The 18,165-nt window shown below is 43.9% G+C and overlaps 2 protein-coding genes across 3 annotated transcripts in view; one reads left to right on the top strand and one right to left on the bottom strand.

Annotated features, from left to right (window-relative positions):
- Positions 1-244: 244 nt before the first annotated feature.
- Positions 245-7,764, top strand: tubg1 (tubulin, gamma 1). 2 transcript variants are annotated; one of them, XM_029507982.1, is made up of 12 exons: positions 245-385; positions 733-845; positions 1,646-1,813; positions 1,913-1,981; positions 2,594-2,620; positions 3,150-3,229; positions 3,324-3,450; positions 4,482-4,568; positions 5,344-5,493; positions 5,664-5,816; positions 5,925-6,086; positions 6,607-6,804. In XM_029507982.1, exons 1-12 carry the CDS (start codon positions 337-339, stop codon positions 6,802-6,804), a joined length of 1,383 nt encoding a protein of 460 aa, XP_029363842.1. In that variant the 5' UTR covers positions 245-336. The 2 variants fall into 2 exon arrangements, with proteins under 2 accessions (XP_029363842.1, XP_029363841.1); XM_029507981.1 differs by lacking the exon at positions 2,594-2,620 and having other exon boundaries at positions 6,607-7,764.
- Positions 7,765-8,365: 601 nt separating this feature from the next.
- Positions 8,366-18,165, bottom strand: part of plekhh3 (pleckstrin homology, MyTH4 and FERM domain containing H3) — a 30,527-nt gene continuing 20,727 nt past the window's right edge. Inside the window, exons 6-13 of the mRNA XM_029507980.1 lie at positions 16,990-17,113; positions 16,176-16,473; positions 13,993-14,200; positions 13,680-13,807; positions 12,936-13,056; positions 12,016-12,504; positions 11,697-11,888; positions 8,366-10,495 (exon numbers count right to left, since the gene is read on the bottom strand). Coding sequence (XP_029363840.1) covers positions 10,325-10,495; positions 11,697-11,888; positions 12,016-12,504; positions 12,936-13,056; positions 13,680-13,807; positions 13,993-14,200; positions 16,176-16,473; positions 16,990-17,113 — 1,731 coding nt within the window. The 3' untranslated portion in view covers positions 8,366-10,324. The remainder of the gene's footprint in view (positions 10,496-11,696; positions 11,889-12,015; positions 12,505-12,935; positions 13,057-13,679; positions 13,808-13,992; positions 14,201-16,175; positions 16,474-16,989; positions 17,114-18,165) is intronic.

Below are 18,165 nucleotides of genomic sequence, written 5' to 3'. Positions count from 1 at the left end.
TCAAATAAATTATGAAATGTTATAAATGGGTAACAAACGCATGTGGCATAAAGAGTTTAAAAGCTAGCCCGTAGAAACAAACAAACAAACAAACAAAAATGAAACACTTTATCTTTGGAAAGTACGTTTGACGAATCTGCGGAACACACTCCCACACGGCAGGGGGCGCTGTGCGCTTCTAACAGCGGAGCAGCGTCACGGAAGCACGAAGCGGGAAGGAGCGGGCTGCTGCTGCTGCTGCTGCTGCCGCTGCTGGAGGAGGAGGAGCAGGAGCGGTCTGCCTTTTCTATCGTTATTTAGCAATCCAGCTAAACAAGGAGCAGCCGAGGACCGAAGATGCCGCGGGAAATCATAACGCTTCAGCTGGGACAGTGTGGGAATCAGAGTAGGTGAAAGCCGCCGTTTTTTGTTTTTTTTTTTTAATTCGGACTGGCATCCTGCCTGCTTCTAACAGTAAACTAAGTCGGCTAGCTAAGGTGATCCCGACAGCCTCACTGCTGTGTGATGGTGGTTTTAAGCTAGCTACGCTTAATGTGTGATATAAACAGAGAGGCTGTCGGTACAAACTAGCTGGCTTGTTTGTGGTTGTTTTTTTTTTCTACCCAGAAAATGCCCTCCAGTCGACGTTAGCTGCCTGGTGCAGGTTATGCTAATTGACGTTAGTGGTACTAAAGCTGGTTAAGATCAACACACCAACCTTGATCCCTTTCTGTGTTTTATTTTATTTTTCAGTCGGGTTTGAGTTTTGGAAGCAGCTGTGTGCAGAACATGGCATCAGTCCTGAGGGGATTGTTGAGGAGTTTGCAACCGAAGGGACTGACAGGAAGGACGTGTTCTTCTATCAGGTACACAGAGAGAATTGCATTATCATCCGTGATGTTATGAGTCTTCTTTTTTACTGTATCCACTCACAAGCACTGGACTGACACTGATGAGGGTCTGTTTGCTCTCCAGACAGCCTCAGATCGTCATGTTCTGCCAAATTTTTACATGCTTGTACCACATAATTACATTAGATATGTCTGGCGGCACATTCACGCTGCCTGACTCAATTCCTGTGATCTCCAAAAGGTGTACTGATGTATTCATCATGTCTTGTGCATGAAACCAATTTGGCACATGCTGCATTTTCATTTTGAAAGTTGTCATAGAATGATGGTAAAACTGTGGCCATAAAGGGATGTGTTTAGTTAGCACAATGGCATTAAAGACCTTAAACTGTGTGAAGAAAAGATTCCTCCCATGATACAACACCAGCACTATCACCAGGACGATTGACACGCAGCAGCTTAGGTCCTTTGATTCATGCCTCTGATGGCAAAGTCTGACCCTACCAACTGTGTACATCTGCAGAAGTGTGGATCACCAGATTAGACTAGTCTCTATCCATCTAGTTTTGTAGTTATCCTCTGAAGCTTCTGTAGAATTCTTCTGTAGCTTCTGTATTATGCTCCTGGCTGTAAACTCTAAAAGTATATGCAGGATATTAATGCTTGAATGTAGCTGAGATGCAAGAAGATTGTTTTTCCACTAGATGGCGTTCTTCTATCATAATGCGAAGTAATAGGCACTGCAAGAAGATAACATTCAGCTGACAGTGCAGTTTCTGCCAGCTAACCACTTGCTGTTCATGAAACCCCTGCAGGCTGACGATGAACACTACATACCCCGTGCAGTCCTCCTGGACCTGGAGCCAAGGGTGATCCACTCCATCCTCAATTCGCCTTATGCCAACCTGTACAACCCAGAGAACATCTACCTCTCTGAGCATGGAGGAGGTGCTGGCAACAACTGGGCCAGTGGATATTCACAGGTTTAGACGGGAAATTATGTTGCTTTCCTTCAATGCTTCCAGCGTTATCCAAATAAAAATCTAAGTATTTTATTTATCTATATAATGATCTCCCTCCAGGGCAAAAAGATCCAAGAAGACATCTTTGACATCATTGACAGGGAGGCAGATGGCAGTGACAGTTTGGAGGTAAATTCAGCATTTATTACATGCTAACTGTGCTAACATGCCAACAAATCAAATCTGACTTGATTTGATTTAACTGTCCCAGGAGTGATTGGGGCTGTGTATAATGTTCAAAACTGGTTAAAAAGACTGTATGTAGATGTATTACATGGTATAGTCAACTGACTTACTTATCCCACTAAAGAATAAAGTGCTAAATGAAGCCTGAACATCAAGCATTGAACAAGTATCGAAGTTTCTTTGTGTAGTTATTGTGATACATTGTAGTAACAGACATCAAATTTGCTTTTAGGAATTTTGATTCTCTTTGCAGGTCCTTTTGTACCTTGTGTGGATCATTTTGTATCTCTTTCTGGTCGTTTTTCTTTACAATTGCTCCGTGTTACATTGTCGTCATTTTGTGGTCTCTGCAGACAATTTGGCTTGTTGTGGTTACCTTATACCATTTTGTGTCTCCTTTTGGTAACATTTGTCTTGCCAAACTCAGAGGCCTCGGGCCTGTGTGTCTGCGAGTAGTAGGACTGCTCACTAATCTGTTGCCTGAATAGTGTAAGAAAATACTTGACTGCATTGAACTCTCTTGGTCTTTTAAGCAGACTCTTAGTAAAGTCTTAGTTGTGGTCAAATCCACGTGTTAAAATGGTGCCAATGCTTAAAAACAGCAAAGGTCTAGCAACGGCTCACTATTGTTCTTAGTTTCTTTCTTTTTTCGGTAGACTTACTTCAGATGCCAACCTCCCATAAAATAACACTCGTGCTTCCCTCTAAGGTCTGCAATTTCTGTAACTCATTCACATTATGACCCCACATTATTATTTAGTGTGTGCACTCATGTGTGCATTGGAAAGGAAGGCGGTGGGCTGGGCTGTCGTGAGCATGTGTATGTTGCAGGGTGTGGCATGTAGAATGTCTGGTGATAATAGCTGGGCAAGTGTAGAAGGCAGGTATTACAGGGCAGTCTTGGGGCGGGGGGGGGGTTGAGGGAGCCCATTTGTGAGGTAGGGCTGCACTCCCATTTATATAACTGCCAAGGAAAGAGGTATTTGCTCACCCCCACACACACACAGCTTTCTGCATCAGTGAAGTTTACAGTGAGATTTACACACACGTGGCACATACTCCGGCTGTAAATCTCAACTGCAATAAATGAGTAACCCTTTTGTCTTTGCAGGGATTTGTCCTTTGTCATTCCATTGCTGGGGGGACGGGTTCCGGGCTGGGTTCCTATCTGCTGGAGAAACTGAATGACAGGTCCACAGATAGACATGCAGCGTGTTTCACTTACATTTTTATTGTGAAGTGTTGTGTGTGTGAAAATAAAATCTTAAATTTTACTGATTTTTAGGTACCCAAAGAAGCTGGTGCAGACTTACTCTGTTTTCCCAAACCAGGATGAGATGAGCGATGTGGTCGTTCAGCCGTACAACTCGCTGCTCACACTGAAGAGGCTCACCCAGAATGCAGACTGTGTGGTGAGCAGAAACGCTCATGAAGGGATTGCTGAGGATGACTGTGGAACACAGTCGCGGCAGTAAAAACCTTTTAGATAATGCCATTTGAACAAATCAACAACTAAAATACAACACCATAGCTTAATTGTTCCATTATCAATGAGCTGAAACAAAAAACAGTTCTTATTAAAAATAGCAGTCAAAAATTACTGTGATGTTAAATAAATTTGGCTTCACAAGTTCTGACATGAATTGCAGGGGTCACAACAGCACAAGCATTTGCTAGTAAACATGTCAAACTGTGATCATAAATCAGACATAAAAATCATCACTTGCATAATAAAGTGCATTAAAAATTTATTTCATTGACAAAAACCTGTTTTGCACAAGAATAATTTTAGCCTAGTTTGATTTTTAAAAGCATTTTTTCACCTGGTTTTAAACATGATCACATTTTTGAGGAGATTTCAGGTGCCAGGGTGTTTTTGACTATGAAAAGCTTTGATGCAGTGTGACAGTCATTTTTGTCTTCAGCTCTTCCAACAATTTTGACTTTTACTGACTTTTTCCTTTTATTGAACAGCTACTTTTTAGGCCCCTGCTGTTCTTGTGTAGCATTAAGAAGCTAATTGCAGCATTACAAATTTAACTTATTAAATCTCGGTCTTAAATTGGTGATTGTATTATACTGCAATACCCTAACAGTCTAATGGTGTTTCCTGCCTAATACCTACTTCCTCCGGGGTCTTGCATAAGGGCATGTTGATTAAATTAGCCAGAGAGCTAATAGAATCTGTACAAGAATTGGTCCCCCTGTTGCGTCTGTACAGTGTGTCTTTTATGCTCAGTTCTCCCTAACAACAGCACACTGTATTGCTTCTTAAGTTCCTTAACTGCGTCATTGCTCCGATAACCTTTTACTCTTTCTGTAAAGTCGTAGCAGTGCATTGACTTTCACCATGTTGTTATACTGTAGATAATCCCTTCATCTATTTCTTTTTTCCTCGTCATTTGACTAACTACGTTCATCCTTGGTGTATGTTGTCTATCAGGTGGTGTTGGATAACACAGCTCTGAATCGCATCGCCACAGATCGGCTGCATATCCAGAACCCCTCGTTCTCCCAGATCAATCAATTGGTGAGCGTCATGTTGCAACTTCTCCCTGACAATGTTGTCTCAGCAGGTATTATTTGTGGCTGTAGTTTGCAGCCTACCTGAGAATATTTCTACAAAGACGTACGTCGAGACAGACTGTACCAGACGCGTGTCCTTCACTGTGGAAAATACAAGATTCACAAACTAGTTTGACAAGTCAGTTGCACGTCAGACTGGAAATTAGTTGCACATGGTTGTTCTTTCCAACTGGTATGTCAGCGTGTTTGAGGAATCATATGGTGTGGGTGGTTGTCTCTTGTCAAAGCCCAGTTTCAAAATCAGCTTATTTTCTTAAGCATTTGGTTAAAATTTTATCTTGTATGCCTTTGACTATGTTTATTTTTTTTCTTTTCAAGAACTTGGATCAATGTGTGCCGATTTTAAATCTGTTTTAATCATAAGTGCAACTAGCTTTGATAATCTGATAAGGCTACACTCAAGTGGCCAACAAATACAATCTTCATTTATTATTTTGAATTTTGGGTTTAATTCACAATTTTGTGGGGGGAGGGAATTATAATTTTTTTATTAGGAACACCTGGGTAAAATCTGCAGCAAATACAAAAGTCCTTATATAAATAAGATAATTTCAGAGGATGTAGGCTATTGTTTTGTTGAACAATATCACATTATACTGACAGATGTCTGTTATTTATACTAACCATAATAATATAAATGGGGTTTATATAAAATATTTTACACATTCTGAAATTGTATTTTAAAAGCTCTGTGTTTAATTGAAACTTCATACACACAGGTTTCCACCATCATGTCAGCAAGCACGACCACGCTGCGCTACCCAGGTTACATGAATAACGACCTTATTGGCCTGATCGCGTCCCTCATCCCCACACCGCGGCTTCACTTCCTCATGACTGGGTACACACCGCTCACTACTGACCAGTCGGTGAGTTGGGCTCAGACCACTGAAACCAACTAAATTTGTTTAGTCTTCATTCATGCGTCTGAATTCAAACTGTGCAAAAATGTTTTCAGATTTTGTCAATTGTGATTAAAAGCGTTGTTGATGACATACCGAGTGTCCACTTTCGATTTAATCACCCTGCTGTGTTTCAGGTTGCTAGTGTGAGGAAGACCACTGTGCTGGATGTGATGAGGAGGCTTCTTCAACCCAAGAACGTGATGGTGTCCACGGGGAGGGAGAGGCAGCCGAGCCACTGCTACATCGCCATCCTGAACATCATCCAGGGCGAGGTCGACCCCACACAGGTACGAGTGTTAACACACGGAGGTATCACACCATAACCATATGAGGTCTGCATTCCTCAACATTGTCTGGAGAGTGTTTAAACCTTTTTTCCAACAACTCTACTGTAGGTGCATAAAAGTCTGCAAAGGATCCGAGAACGGAAGCTTGCCAGCTTCATCCCTTGGGGTCCTGCCAGCATCCAGGTGGCATTGTCCAGGAAGTCGCCATACCTGCCTTCAGCCCACCGAGTCAGTGGCCTGATGATGGCCAACCACACAAGTATCTCTTCGGTAAGTGCTCTTAAGTCACTTCAGCCTGTTCACTTACCTTCTCTTTCAGTGTGTACAGAGCTGCGTCTGTTTGCTTTGAGTCGGTTCTTAAGGTCAGGCATTGTCCTAAAGTTCAGTTGCGCTGCCACAGAAGTGGTTGAGGGGGGACTTCCACAGAAATTAGGTTTTCTCTAGTACTTCTTTTGTTGTAGTTTTTTTTGGTTTAAAACATGAGCTCTGAAGATGGGGAAAGTTCATCCATGTGATGCCATAGAATTATTTAATCTGAAATGATTTGAGAAAACTTTACAGGCATTGTAATGTGTTAAAATGCCGGAATGAAAGTAGATTTCTGCAGATCTTAATGTTAAGTGGGGGTAAATTTCAAGCTTTCAAGGGAGTTTCAGTGAAGACATTTTCCTTTCTGGTAACACACATGTCAAGAAATAAAACTGAAATTGTGCAAGTTTTAGCAAAGAATCTGAAACTTAAACTATTTAAGGAAGTCTGTTTTGAAGTTCCCTCTGCTGCTGTCCCACAGTTGTTTGAGCGGACATGCCGCCAGTATGACAAACTGCGTAAGCGCGAGGCCTTCCTGGAGCAGTTCCGCAAAGAGGACATATTCAAGGACAACTTTGACGAGCTGGACAACTCACGCGAAGTGGTCCAGCAGCTGGTGGATGAATACAGTGCAGCTACACGGCCTGACTACATTTCTTGGGGGACACAGGAACAGTGAATGGACATGTAGCTTATATTTCAGCCACACCCCAGTCAATATCCATCCTTGGCTAGTTTATCCTCACTCGGCTTACATCCCTTCTACACATGGGTGTCCCAAAATAAACAGATATTTGGCTTTAGCTGTTTCACTAAAGGAAATTATTTATTGGCGTTTTAAAACGTAATAGTATGATGTGTATCTGTCTCAAAGTTCACTCATTTCTCGTTCTCTTGTGAGGTGAGTGGTAAAACCCACTGTCATTATAATCAACCGAAAAGCAAATTGGTAATTTGTCAAAACTAGTTTGAGTCATCCTCAACTTAATAATCCTGTGAGGTCAATGTAAGAACACTTCTCTGCAGGTCTGTGCAGAGTGTGTATATGTATCTTTTACAAAAAGATACTCGATTAATGTTTAATACCCAACTGATTTTTCCCGTCTTTTTCAGAAATTTAAGGAAAATCTGTTGCCTTGTATCCGTTTGTTTTGTACCGACTACAGTAAAGCAAGCCTGCAAAATGACTGCCTTGAATGATGGGAGTAGAGTTGGCAGAGTGCGTTGCATGGTTAATGTAGGTTCTTCTATCCCAGACATTTCTGCCATGGTGCTTTGCAAAGTCTGTCTGCTGCTGATACCCATTGCTCATTTGCCACCACTGTACAAGACCAACGAGACTATCAAGTTGAAGTTGGTCTTGGGCCAAAAATTTAGTTTTATTACCTCCCACATTAACTGCATTGACATTTTAACAGCATTTGACCCCTTTGGTAAAGAAAGTAGGTTTGCACGGATGAATATATTGTACAAGGATGGAACACCTAATTTTTATGCCTGTAAATATATTTTAAAGAGTAGCTGGTTCACTGGCATTCTGTTTCTTCTCAATGAACTACTGTCCCATGTTGCTTTGCTTGTTGGACCTGTTTAAGAATGATGAATAAACACATTTTTCTATTAATTTTTATTTTCTGCTTTTGTTGTAGTCACACACATCAGCTGTTTTCCTGCGAAATGATGAAATACTATTTTCTCCTTCACCTGGAGCTGCGGTGTCCTGGTGGTCGTTCATCTAACTCAGTTAAGGCTCATTACCACAGGGGAACGTAAAGACACTTAGCAACGCTTGCTCAACCAGCCATTGTTTTTAACCAGAAAAGCTTAGGCGGGGAGGCAGCTCTCTGCTCTGCTGCTGGTGCCAAACTTCAGCCTTTTATAAAATCTGCCTTGGTGAAAACAATAACTTTACACTGCTTCAGTAGTCGAGACACAAGAAGACGTTTTCGTAAAAACGAAACAGCGGAAATTAAGGCTGAGGCTGAACAACAGTACCAAACACTAATTATGATAAAATGGTGCTGTTTTTATTAATGACATACAGTATTTATAGTTTTTATTGCACTTCCAAGTTAGTTAAAATCATACAATAGTGCAATTAACTATACACTCATAACATGAAAATGTACCGTGCAGCATTCGACAATAGTACAAAGAAACATCATCTGCGGTTTGAGGGTTTTTTTTTTTTTTTTTTTGGGGGGGGGGGGGGGTTTTCATACATGTCGCTTAGAGCTGCCTGCAGCTGCAGTAGAAAAAAAAAAAAAAAGCAACAACCTCCTTCTGAGCAGGAGACAGGGCTGGCTGTGCAATGACTCATCAAGGCTATCCATGGTAAGAAAACATTAGTTACGAGGATGGTTACAGCATGGGGTTGTGTAGCTGACAGTGCTGTAAAATGATCTTTACAAACCCGATTATTCACGATTTCTATATGTTATCTACTATAATAAAATAAAATGCACAATGTCTACAACAGGTGGTCTTCATATCTCAAGAAAATCAAGTGTAAAGCAAAGTAAGTGTGAATACAAATTTGGAGGGGCGGGGGGGTGGGGGGGTGTCTGCTTTGGGATAATTTCTTGTTATAAAAGCTTAAAAAATATCTTTGGTCCATGCTCACACCCATGACTTGGTGAAACTTTGGTTTCACAAGAATACTTAAACAGTGAACACAAAGAAGGAGCTACACAGGAACTGCACATCTGAACTGCTTTCACCCAAAAGCATTCAAGGCTCTGATCAGTTGAAGCAAACCTCATATCAAAATGCACCTGGGTCTGTGTTTAAGACATAAGGGACAGTAAAGAAAAAAAAAAAGTAAGCTTAAATACCAAAACAAAAGCCTCAAAGGCCTGACTTGAAAGGTCTCTGAGTAGAAGGGGCACAGATGTGGCACCACATCACAAATATGGCGTCTCTTACTTCTTCCACATCACTGACTCAGGGCTTTATATGTATTCTAGGTAAAATTTCTTTATATACATTGTGAAAATAATAACAACACGGAGAAGCACCTGTTATTTTCAGCAGAATAGAGCTGCATTAGAATAGTAACTGACATAAGCAAGATTATCCAATCAGTCAAGTGTTAACCAAGTTTCATGTCGAGACAAGCAGCACAACAAAGGACAAATCAGAGCATTTTGGTGAAAACAATATACAAACAGCTCCAAAATCCCTTGGATTCTGTGAAACACAATTAACCCTGATCCTGAATGTGTCATTCAGGGAAACAGTTCTCTCGATCAAATACAAATACATCGGCAGGGCGTGCACAGGCACACACTCGCACTCAACTGATAATCCCATATGTCAGAGTCTATACAGCCGTGGCAACCGAAGTGACTTCGCTACAGAGTTCAACATCTGTTTCCAGTTCCAAGTTCACATGGCTCACTGCATCAACAGTTCCAGGTAATGCAAGCCCGGCTGGGACCTTATGAAAACGAACTGTCTGATGAATATGTCAGCATTAGGGCACGTGAGAGAGTGAGTCAGTGTGTGTGTGTGTGTGTGTGTGTGAGACAGAGAGCCAAAGACAGGGCAGGGTCTGTCACTGAATGTTCTCAACACTATTCCAGCAGTGCATGAGGGACGACTGCCTTCTAGGAAAGGTAATACAAATATGGCACACTTCTTGAAAACGAGAGAGACAGAAAGAAGAAGAGTAGTGTTTCCACTCTAAGCCATACCTTCATGAGGAGAGTACCACAGCTTATTGTTGCCACAAGTCCCAACTCTTGTGATGCCATCTCTCCCTGACGTAGCAAGGCTCATGCCAACTTCTCACATTGTTGAGGGGGTGGAGTGAAGGTGTGGTGTGGTGCGGCGCGGTGCTGCTGCCGTATCGGGTAACAGAGGTGGTTGCGTGACAGGATTGGGTGTGGGGGGCGTGTGACACCTCATCAGCAACCGCACTGGTTTTTTGTGGGTTTTTGGCCTCACTTGCAAAACAGAACCCCTTGCCTTCTCGTCCTCTCCCGCTCCTGTGCCCTCCCTTCTCCGTCGGCCAGCTCCTTCAGCTGGAAAGCTTAGCAAGGGTTTATTTTCACGGATGAGGAGCAAAAACAGCCCTCTCTTTGTTTTGGCTGCCGTGCCGTTCCCATCGGAGGAGGCGCGGGGTCCTGAGGATTGGGGCCACGTGGAGGAGGGATATCAAGGTCGGGGGCGGGGGGGTTGTCCGGTATGAGTCCCTCTCAAACAGGGTGCGAGGGCAACTCCAGGAGGGTCGGCGTCTGTGTCGAGACCAGGTGATGGAAGCCCACGTCCGTGCTTTCTGCTATGGTGATATCTGCATCCTCCCCCTTCCCTCGCTGGCGACGGATGGCACTGAAATATGCATTCATCAGCTGCATGATCTCAGTCAGCTGTGACAAAGAGAGAGAGAGAGGCAGAGCAAGAGGTCAGATTGGTGGCAGTCTCAGTGTCGGTCTGGCACTGTCACAGGAGGGTGGAGAAGGATGATGTCACTCAGCTGCTAGAAAAACTGGAACCTCCAGAAAGCCGAGGATGATGATGTTTGGCAGATTTGAACAGGGAAACACACACACACACACACCCCTCAACCGTAAGAGGCTGTACATGTGTGTAGATATTTCATCATGCAAAATTTTGTTCAGCAGCTGTTGTGGAAAAAAAAAAGTGAAGGCACTGTGGAGGATTTGATTTGTTCATCTGTCTTTCCATTTACCTGACTTTGCTAGACATGATCACCAAGCCACCATGAGAGACCGTGACCACTTCCCTAACTGTCGTCCTGTCTGCAAAACAGTCTTCAAGCTTTAGCCTTCACCTACTCTTCAACTTTTAACTCTAACCCTTGAATCAGCAGCTAATCTCACCCTCACCCTTAATTCAAGGCCTGACCATAATCACCCCCTGCAAATCCAACTGGCTTTTTCTGTTTCCTGCCCAGTTGCTCAAAAACCCTGCAAATTCATGTCAGAGCAATGTGAGTGTTTACATTCATAAAAGTAGAAGCCTCTCTGAGTTGTGCTTCAATTTGTCTGTGTCCAATAAATAAATAAAAGCCACTTTTGTGCCCCATGAGACATCACAGAGGGATTTTTTGTTCCGTGTGGGAAGATGCAAGCGAATCTAGCCAGTGAAAGGCAAGACTTGTTCTCTCCCGAAAGAAAAAAGTCTGTTTGGACGCACATCCATGTTTCTGAGAAATGTTTTGCTTAATATTTTAATCTAACCACTGTAATAAAACTCACCCCAGTCCCCATTTAATGCCAGGAAGTTAAATTTTTGGTGGCTATCATGGAGCAGGTTGCATGCTCTCTATTTAGACAAAATTAATGAGTGTTTTTAAAGTGGGTCAGACAGCTGCAAGGAGGGGGGCTATCATGAGCAGACAGCGTGCTTCTTTCACTTACTCTGCAGAACACTTCATAGTGATAAGGACACTTGGCACCGCACAGTACACAAACTGAATCCTGACTACAGCGGAGATAACCTGTGGCGTCTAAGCTCAGCGTAGAAACAGTTCTAATGAATAAGAGATCTTAGCTCTGTTCACTGTCAGCCTGTGTGTGCGCTAATGTGGGACACAAGCCATTGTACCTTGGAGGTTTCAAATAGCAGATCCCGATCCCCAGCTGTGATTTTGAAGGTGTTGCTGTCAGATACGCCGTAGGAGCAGATCTGGCCATAAGGAAAAGACTCCAGGGCTTCTGCTTCTCCCTGCCGATACAGAGACACGGATGTAGCAGCTACACCCAGCCAGAGCTTCTGGGAAAAACTCCCCGTTGAACTCTGCAGAGAGGAAGCAGTAAACAGATGTCAAAACAGTCCACAGTTATCCCTTTATTTACCTCAGGAGTCCAAGGAACTCCTAAGCAATGCGGGAGCGAAACCAAAAGCATGACCTCACAATACTCACAATATAAAAGTCCACTTCATAAAGAGTGCATCCAAAGCCTGACCACTGGCGTGCAATTGTGAGGTAGGCGGCCATACTGTCCCTGCGGTTGTAACCGGCCAGACCTTTCCAACGCTCCAGGATGGATCCCATGACAGCTGCGGCCTCCTCCTTAAGCCGGCTCCGCAGGCGCATGTCCTGTTCCACTTTCTGCTTATGCGCTGCTGTAGCTGTGTGGCTCCAAAGCGTCCCCGCCAGCAGACCTGTGGGGAACCGCTGTGTCGTCGGGCAGCCCTGAGCCGCCACCAAACACGCAGGAAGGGCTTGTTGGGCGGAAAGGGACATGATGACCCGAGCTTCAAGCATGTGACCTGGGAATAGCTCGTCCAGAGGCGGGCAGGGTGAATGTGTGCTGAAGTCGCCCACCAAACACTGAAGCCTCAGAGCAGCTAAGGCCTGTAGGTCCTCTTCACAGGCTGGCAGCTGGCCACGTACTACCATCTCATGACACTGCAGCAAAAAAGGCCATGATCAAGAGACCCCAAGAACAGAGAACAGAACAAAACTAAGGTCCACTGTATCAGGAAATGCCTCAGTCCTTCCATCAATCCTCTGTACCCCCACCCCATTTTATTTTGTCCCATAACTGTTTTTATGGGAGTCCTTCGGAAAAAAATGTTCTAATAAAGCCCGTGCTGGCTGCTTTTTACCCCTTCGGCTCTACATCCAGAGCTTAGTTATGTTTTTTACGCACTGCATTTTATTGCAATCACAGCCCATGAAGACATTAATGATTGTTGTGTAAAGACATAATAATCCAATGAAGTATGGGCAATGAATCACTGTAGAACAATAAATTATTTCTGATCATCACCAGCTGAGGGGTCGCTGTAACAAAGCCAATCTCAAAGGATAGCTCCGGTTGTGTTTTACTGTATTACCTGCTCAAAGAGGAACTGATACTCGATGCTGTCCACGGATATGTTGTCAGCATCTAACAGGCAGTACAGCTTGAAGCAAAGTTTCCACTGAGACTTAGATTCTGACTCTTTGGTGGAAAAGCTGCACAGAGGAGGGACAAAAAGGTTTAGAAAGGTGGGGTGGCGAATAAATACACACATGGTACACAGTCTAACGCCTAGATGTTAATATGTTATACATTATACTGCCTCCCTGATCTGTGCCCTTGTTGTTTAGTAACTTGGCAATTCGCTGAGTTTCATGTTTGGCCTGTCACTAAGCAATGTGAGGACGCAGACACCCACGCCTGGAAAAAACAAAAAACAAACAAAAAAAAAAAAAAAACATCAAACCTAGAAGTCCCTTTTATTTGTGCCGAAGACTTTGCCTTGTGCAACTAAATGACCTCAACTTCCCCTTTGCTCTCCAGTGTGTTGGACAGCAGGCCTTGCTAACAGTGACACAAGGCCAGTTTCCCAGCAGGGCATCGTGTTTGACCAACAGGAACAGACAAGGTTGCCAGCTATCACTTGATAACATTCACCATGGGAGTTGAATGAGTTAAGATAAATACACAGTCCACCTTTCACAGATAACCTGGATTCCTGAGACTAGACGAGAGGTTTTGATGCCACATCTGTCTTCTTGGTTTTTCATTGTATCTCACTTTCTCAGTGTCTGCCTATTTTAGAGGGTTTTTAGGGTTGGGGTTAGACTTTTCAAACCTGGTCAGGATGTCTGCGATCAGAGCGCTGCCCGCCACCGGCTGCTCCCACAGTGCATTCTGCTCGTACAGTGCAAACGTATTCTTGCTCTCCTGCAGGCCGAGCTTCTCCTGCATCCTTCGAACCACCTGGTGAGGGTGGAGGGGGACACATGGAAGGGCAGATGGTTAGACTTTAAAGACACAGAAATTCAGTGTCTGTGATTATCATAACTTAGTAATTTTACTAGACTAGACTTCAGATTGGGCCAGGGACTTCTGAGAAGGCATATGAAATAGTTAAGAAATAATGAGATAAATAAACACGCTCAAACCTCATTGGCAGTGGTGTGTGAGCTGATGTAGAGCTGGCAGGATCCAGGGCCAGGATAGTGCACAGTGCAGAGCATCTCCTGCCTGCTCATCAGCATCTGGATCTCATCCCAGGATGGCACACACTCCCGACACTTGGTCTTCTCCAGAGCTTCGCTGATGAATGATGCATAGTTATCCATCTCAGACTCAGGACTTTGGCTCTGAATCCTGCAAGAAAGAGGAGGGAAAGTGAGATAGGAGTGCGTGCTCATGCAGGCACCTTTGGGATTGCTAATTATTTGCTAACAAAATGAATAGATTCAATACTTAAAAGGCAGAACTTGTTAATGCTCAAGATGTTAACAGTGACTCAAAGTCTAAAGAGTGTTATGCTGTGATTATGGACTTTGCGTCATCTTTTGATTCCAAACGAGTTCTTTATTTTCTTTGGGCTGGCAATCGTTGCAAGTCAATGAGGCGAGGAATGACAAATGTTCTCACTTTAGTTCTTAGGGACTTAAAACTCTCAACATCCCTCAATCCTTCAAAGAAAATGAAAATAGCAAAGAAAACATGTTTGACTTTGGGTAGTGCATGAAACAGGAAAAGGTGTTTTCCGCTCCTCTGAACCAGAGTGACCTGCCACTTCCTCCCAGTGGAGCATCCAGGAGTGGAAGGTGAGTGTGAATGTGTGAGTGTGTGTATGTGTGTGAGTGGGGTGATGTTTAAAGAAAGAAGGTAGAAAAAGGCGATGGATGCTACTCCACCTGAAGCCTGAAGTCACATATACACACACACACACACAAAAAGGTGTGAAATACAAACTGATGGCCTTATGAGCTCAGCACTGTGTAAACACTGAGGAAAATATAGGAAGGAAACAATTATACAACGATGTTCATCCCAAAACATACAAAAATGGAGGACAGAGAGAGGCAAACAAGAGGCCCTCAAACATTCTGTCAGACAGGGAGAGGCCCTCTCATAACTATATGGCCACAGGGTGGGATTTGTCCTGCTGCAACATAATTAGGAATGTTCCACTCCAGTCTATATGAGCCTTCTCTTCACCTCTCTCTGCTCTTTCCTCCTCTCTTCCCACCCCCCTCCTCTGCTTTCTTTCTTCTGGCCTATTCTCTCTGACAGCAGACATTCCCTGGGGGTTTCTCAGGGCACTGGGGGAGTGGAGGAGGGTTTCTGGGATCATTGCCCAGCTCCCGACTTAGCTCTGCCCAGCTGCAGCCTCAGCATTGATCCACTGAGTGAGAAAGTGCGTGAGAGCGAAGGCGAGACGTATCAAAAACAGAGGCAGTGAGTTCCACAGAGTTATTATGGATCGCCATTGCATGCAACTGTTCCATTAGGCGGAGGATTCCCACTGCAGAAAATATAGATAGAAAACTGCAGCGGTTTCATGGCATGCCATTAGGCAAAAAAATATGGAGCGGGAGATTATTGCTGCTAATAATATTGACATGCTTCACAGAGAGGCTAATGCCTCTGTCAAGATCTACTGTTTTTAGGCCTCTGTGAAGATCTGCCCGAGGCCACATGCTAACAATGTGAAGGCAGCTCATGCTATTATATCTTAACTGGTGGTTTGGGATGCTGATGGCTACTTTTTTAGAGCCCAGGTTTTCCCAGCAACAGCACTGGAATGACACCATGCTGACACAAATTGAGTTCCCGCTTGCTGTGGGGTCACACACCTTTAAAAACAATTGTCATGACTATAAAGTAAACACTGCACTATTATTGTTGATTGACAACTGTGGCTTCTAATACCTTTAGTTGTCAACATAGACAAATTTGCTGCAGCGTTTTCCACTTGTCCACCACAAGTCATGTTTCCCAGTGCTACAAATTGCAGCCAGAAAAAACAAATAAAAAGTCTATGTTTTCCAGCGGCAAGTCTTCAGTCAGCCGGGCTTATTTAGGCTAAATCAAATTTGATTAAATCCAATCTGAATGCTGCATTTGCATTTTGTTGCGAAAGGAAAAATGACAGGCTTTATACTTGAAAATGTCAGCTTACAAGTTAGATTAGTTAGCCCTGGGGACTCGAAGTTTGGATTCAGATTTTTTTGAAAATATATCGAACTAATGAGGAAACCCCTGTTCTCATATGACAAGTTTCATAAAAACAAACTTAATCAGTACTTTTCAAAAATAAACTTAGCAGTGTTTTCGGTGCGCATCTCACCTCTTGAGGTGGAATCGCAGATACTTGAGCACAGTTGGCCCAGGAAGGAAGGTGCAGCTCATGCAGGTGAGCAGCTGCCAGTAGCGGAGGTGTGCAGCAGTGTACGGGGCGGGTGTGTAGCTCGTCTGTTTCACTAGCTGGCAGTAGACTTCATCACGGAGGGGCCGCAGGTCCAGGCAGGTCTGCAGAACACCCTGGATAATGGGAACCGGCTCCCTTGCCGACTCCAGCTGCTGCAAGCAGTTGAAAAGCTTCACGGCCTCCTCGCGCACCGAACTGTAGCCTTTCCCGCTGTGGTCTGGAGAGAAAAGAGCAGTGCAACGTGTTCGTGCTTTGGCCTCTTTGAGTTGTAATTTGCCTTTTATCTCCACGAGATATATATAATGCAAACATTTTCGTCAATATCGTCAGTTGGCACCCTCCATGTTCATTTGTGGTGTGCATCTGATTTTATGTGTTTCAATGAAATAGTGAAGCCATGGCAGGTTGTTTTTTGAGGGACCTGCATTGCGTTGGCTTTAACGCTGCCTCTCAGCCATTACTGAGATCACACTGCTTTTCATTGACAGCAAAGCTGTTTAACTGCATCACACAAAATGCATTCTAATTACAGACAGGTTAAAATAAAGCTTTAATTTATGTTAGACAGCATATGACACTCTTTACACAACTTCAATAAATAACATATTTTATAACAGCTTGAGGGACAATTTTCTGATAGCGCTGGAAGAATGTCATCATCATTTTAGCTTGATTTGCAGCTACACACATAACTTGAGCGATAATTTATGAGGTGTACATAGTAAGTACTTACATGTGTGTTCCAGGCTGCCATAGGGGAAGGGAAGCAGAGGGGCATACAGAGGGGCATTGGTGTACTTCAGGATAGGGTTGTGCTGATAGATGTGCTCCACTACCTCGGGGTTAAACTTATTCTCCTGCAATGCAAAATTGAAAAAGACAAGAAAACTGTGATGATAACGCACACAACACGCACAGTAAATAAGTAACTTTCAGCTGCCCTCAGTATGCCTGAAGCTGACTTGAAGGCAATTCAGCAAGAGGGTGATTGAGTGTGTGAGTTTTCCTGCGACGAGGTGAGTGGGGTCGATTTGACCTGGGTCAAAATTTGGCTCTGGCAACTTTCAAAGCAGCAGGAAGGTCAAGTGATGACCCAGCAAACCGCAGGAGCCTGGCTGACACGTTAAATTTTATCTGCTGGTGTCAATGAGTTTCGCGTGCGTGTGTCTCCGTCTTTCACTGCCTATGTGGATAGATGCCTTCCACCAGTACAGATGGCTTCCATGCTACTGCCCTCCAGCACCTGTTGCTCATTAGTAATGTTGCCACCGCTCAGATCTCTCCTGCGTCTGCCTGTTCTTCCTACCCTTTCTCTCTGGCTACAAGACAAACCCCCCATCCCCGTCCCCGTCCCACACCCCATCCTCCTCAGTGGGGCAAAGTTGACACATTCTTCTGAAGTGTTTGGTGCACACTGGTGACAGGCTAGTCTGTTTGAACTGTGGGAATGAGATGCAGCTCTGTGGGACACGTGCAGCCAGACACAGCACCACAACCCAGATGATATTCATACAGCGTACAGTTTGGCCCCTAGGTGCTGTCTTTGATCTCTCACTGACGCACACAGCAGTCGTACAATTTGGACAACACACTCAATTCTCTTCATTTGGTGAAATCAATACCACTGCCAAGTCATTATAGGAAAGAAAAGCAGCCAGAGCCGGCTACTGGCAAACTTTGCTTAAATTAGCACCAATGCTGAAAAGCGGGAACAGATACTGTTTATTTAAGTGGACACAGACTCCAGGTCTGAAAAGTAAGGCCAATGCAGAGGTGCCTTAAACCTGGATTTATGGGCTCCCCTTGAACTTATGGTGCCAGGGAAATAGATGATGAAGCAAGTTTGTATAAGGGCAACGGCTTCCATGTGATTGACAGACTAGCGATCAAAATAAGGTCTCCATAATCT

The sequence above is a fragment of the Echeneis naucrates genome, chromosome 8 (assembly GCF_900963305.1).
Source record: "Echeneis naucrates chromosome 8, fEcheNa1.1, whole genome shotgun sequence".
Classification (NCBI taxonomy): Eukaryota; Metazoa; Chordata; class Actinopteri; order Carangiformes; family Echeneidae; genus Echeneis; species Echeneis naucrates.
The sequence above is the reverse complement of the archived record's forward strand: the minus strand, read 5'-3'. Positions and strand labels throughout refer to the sequence as shown.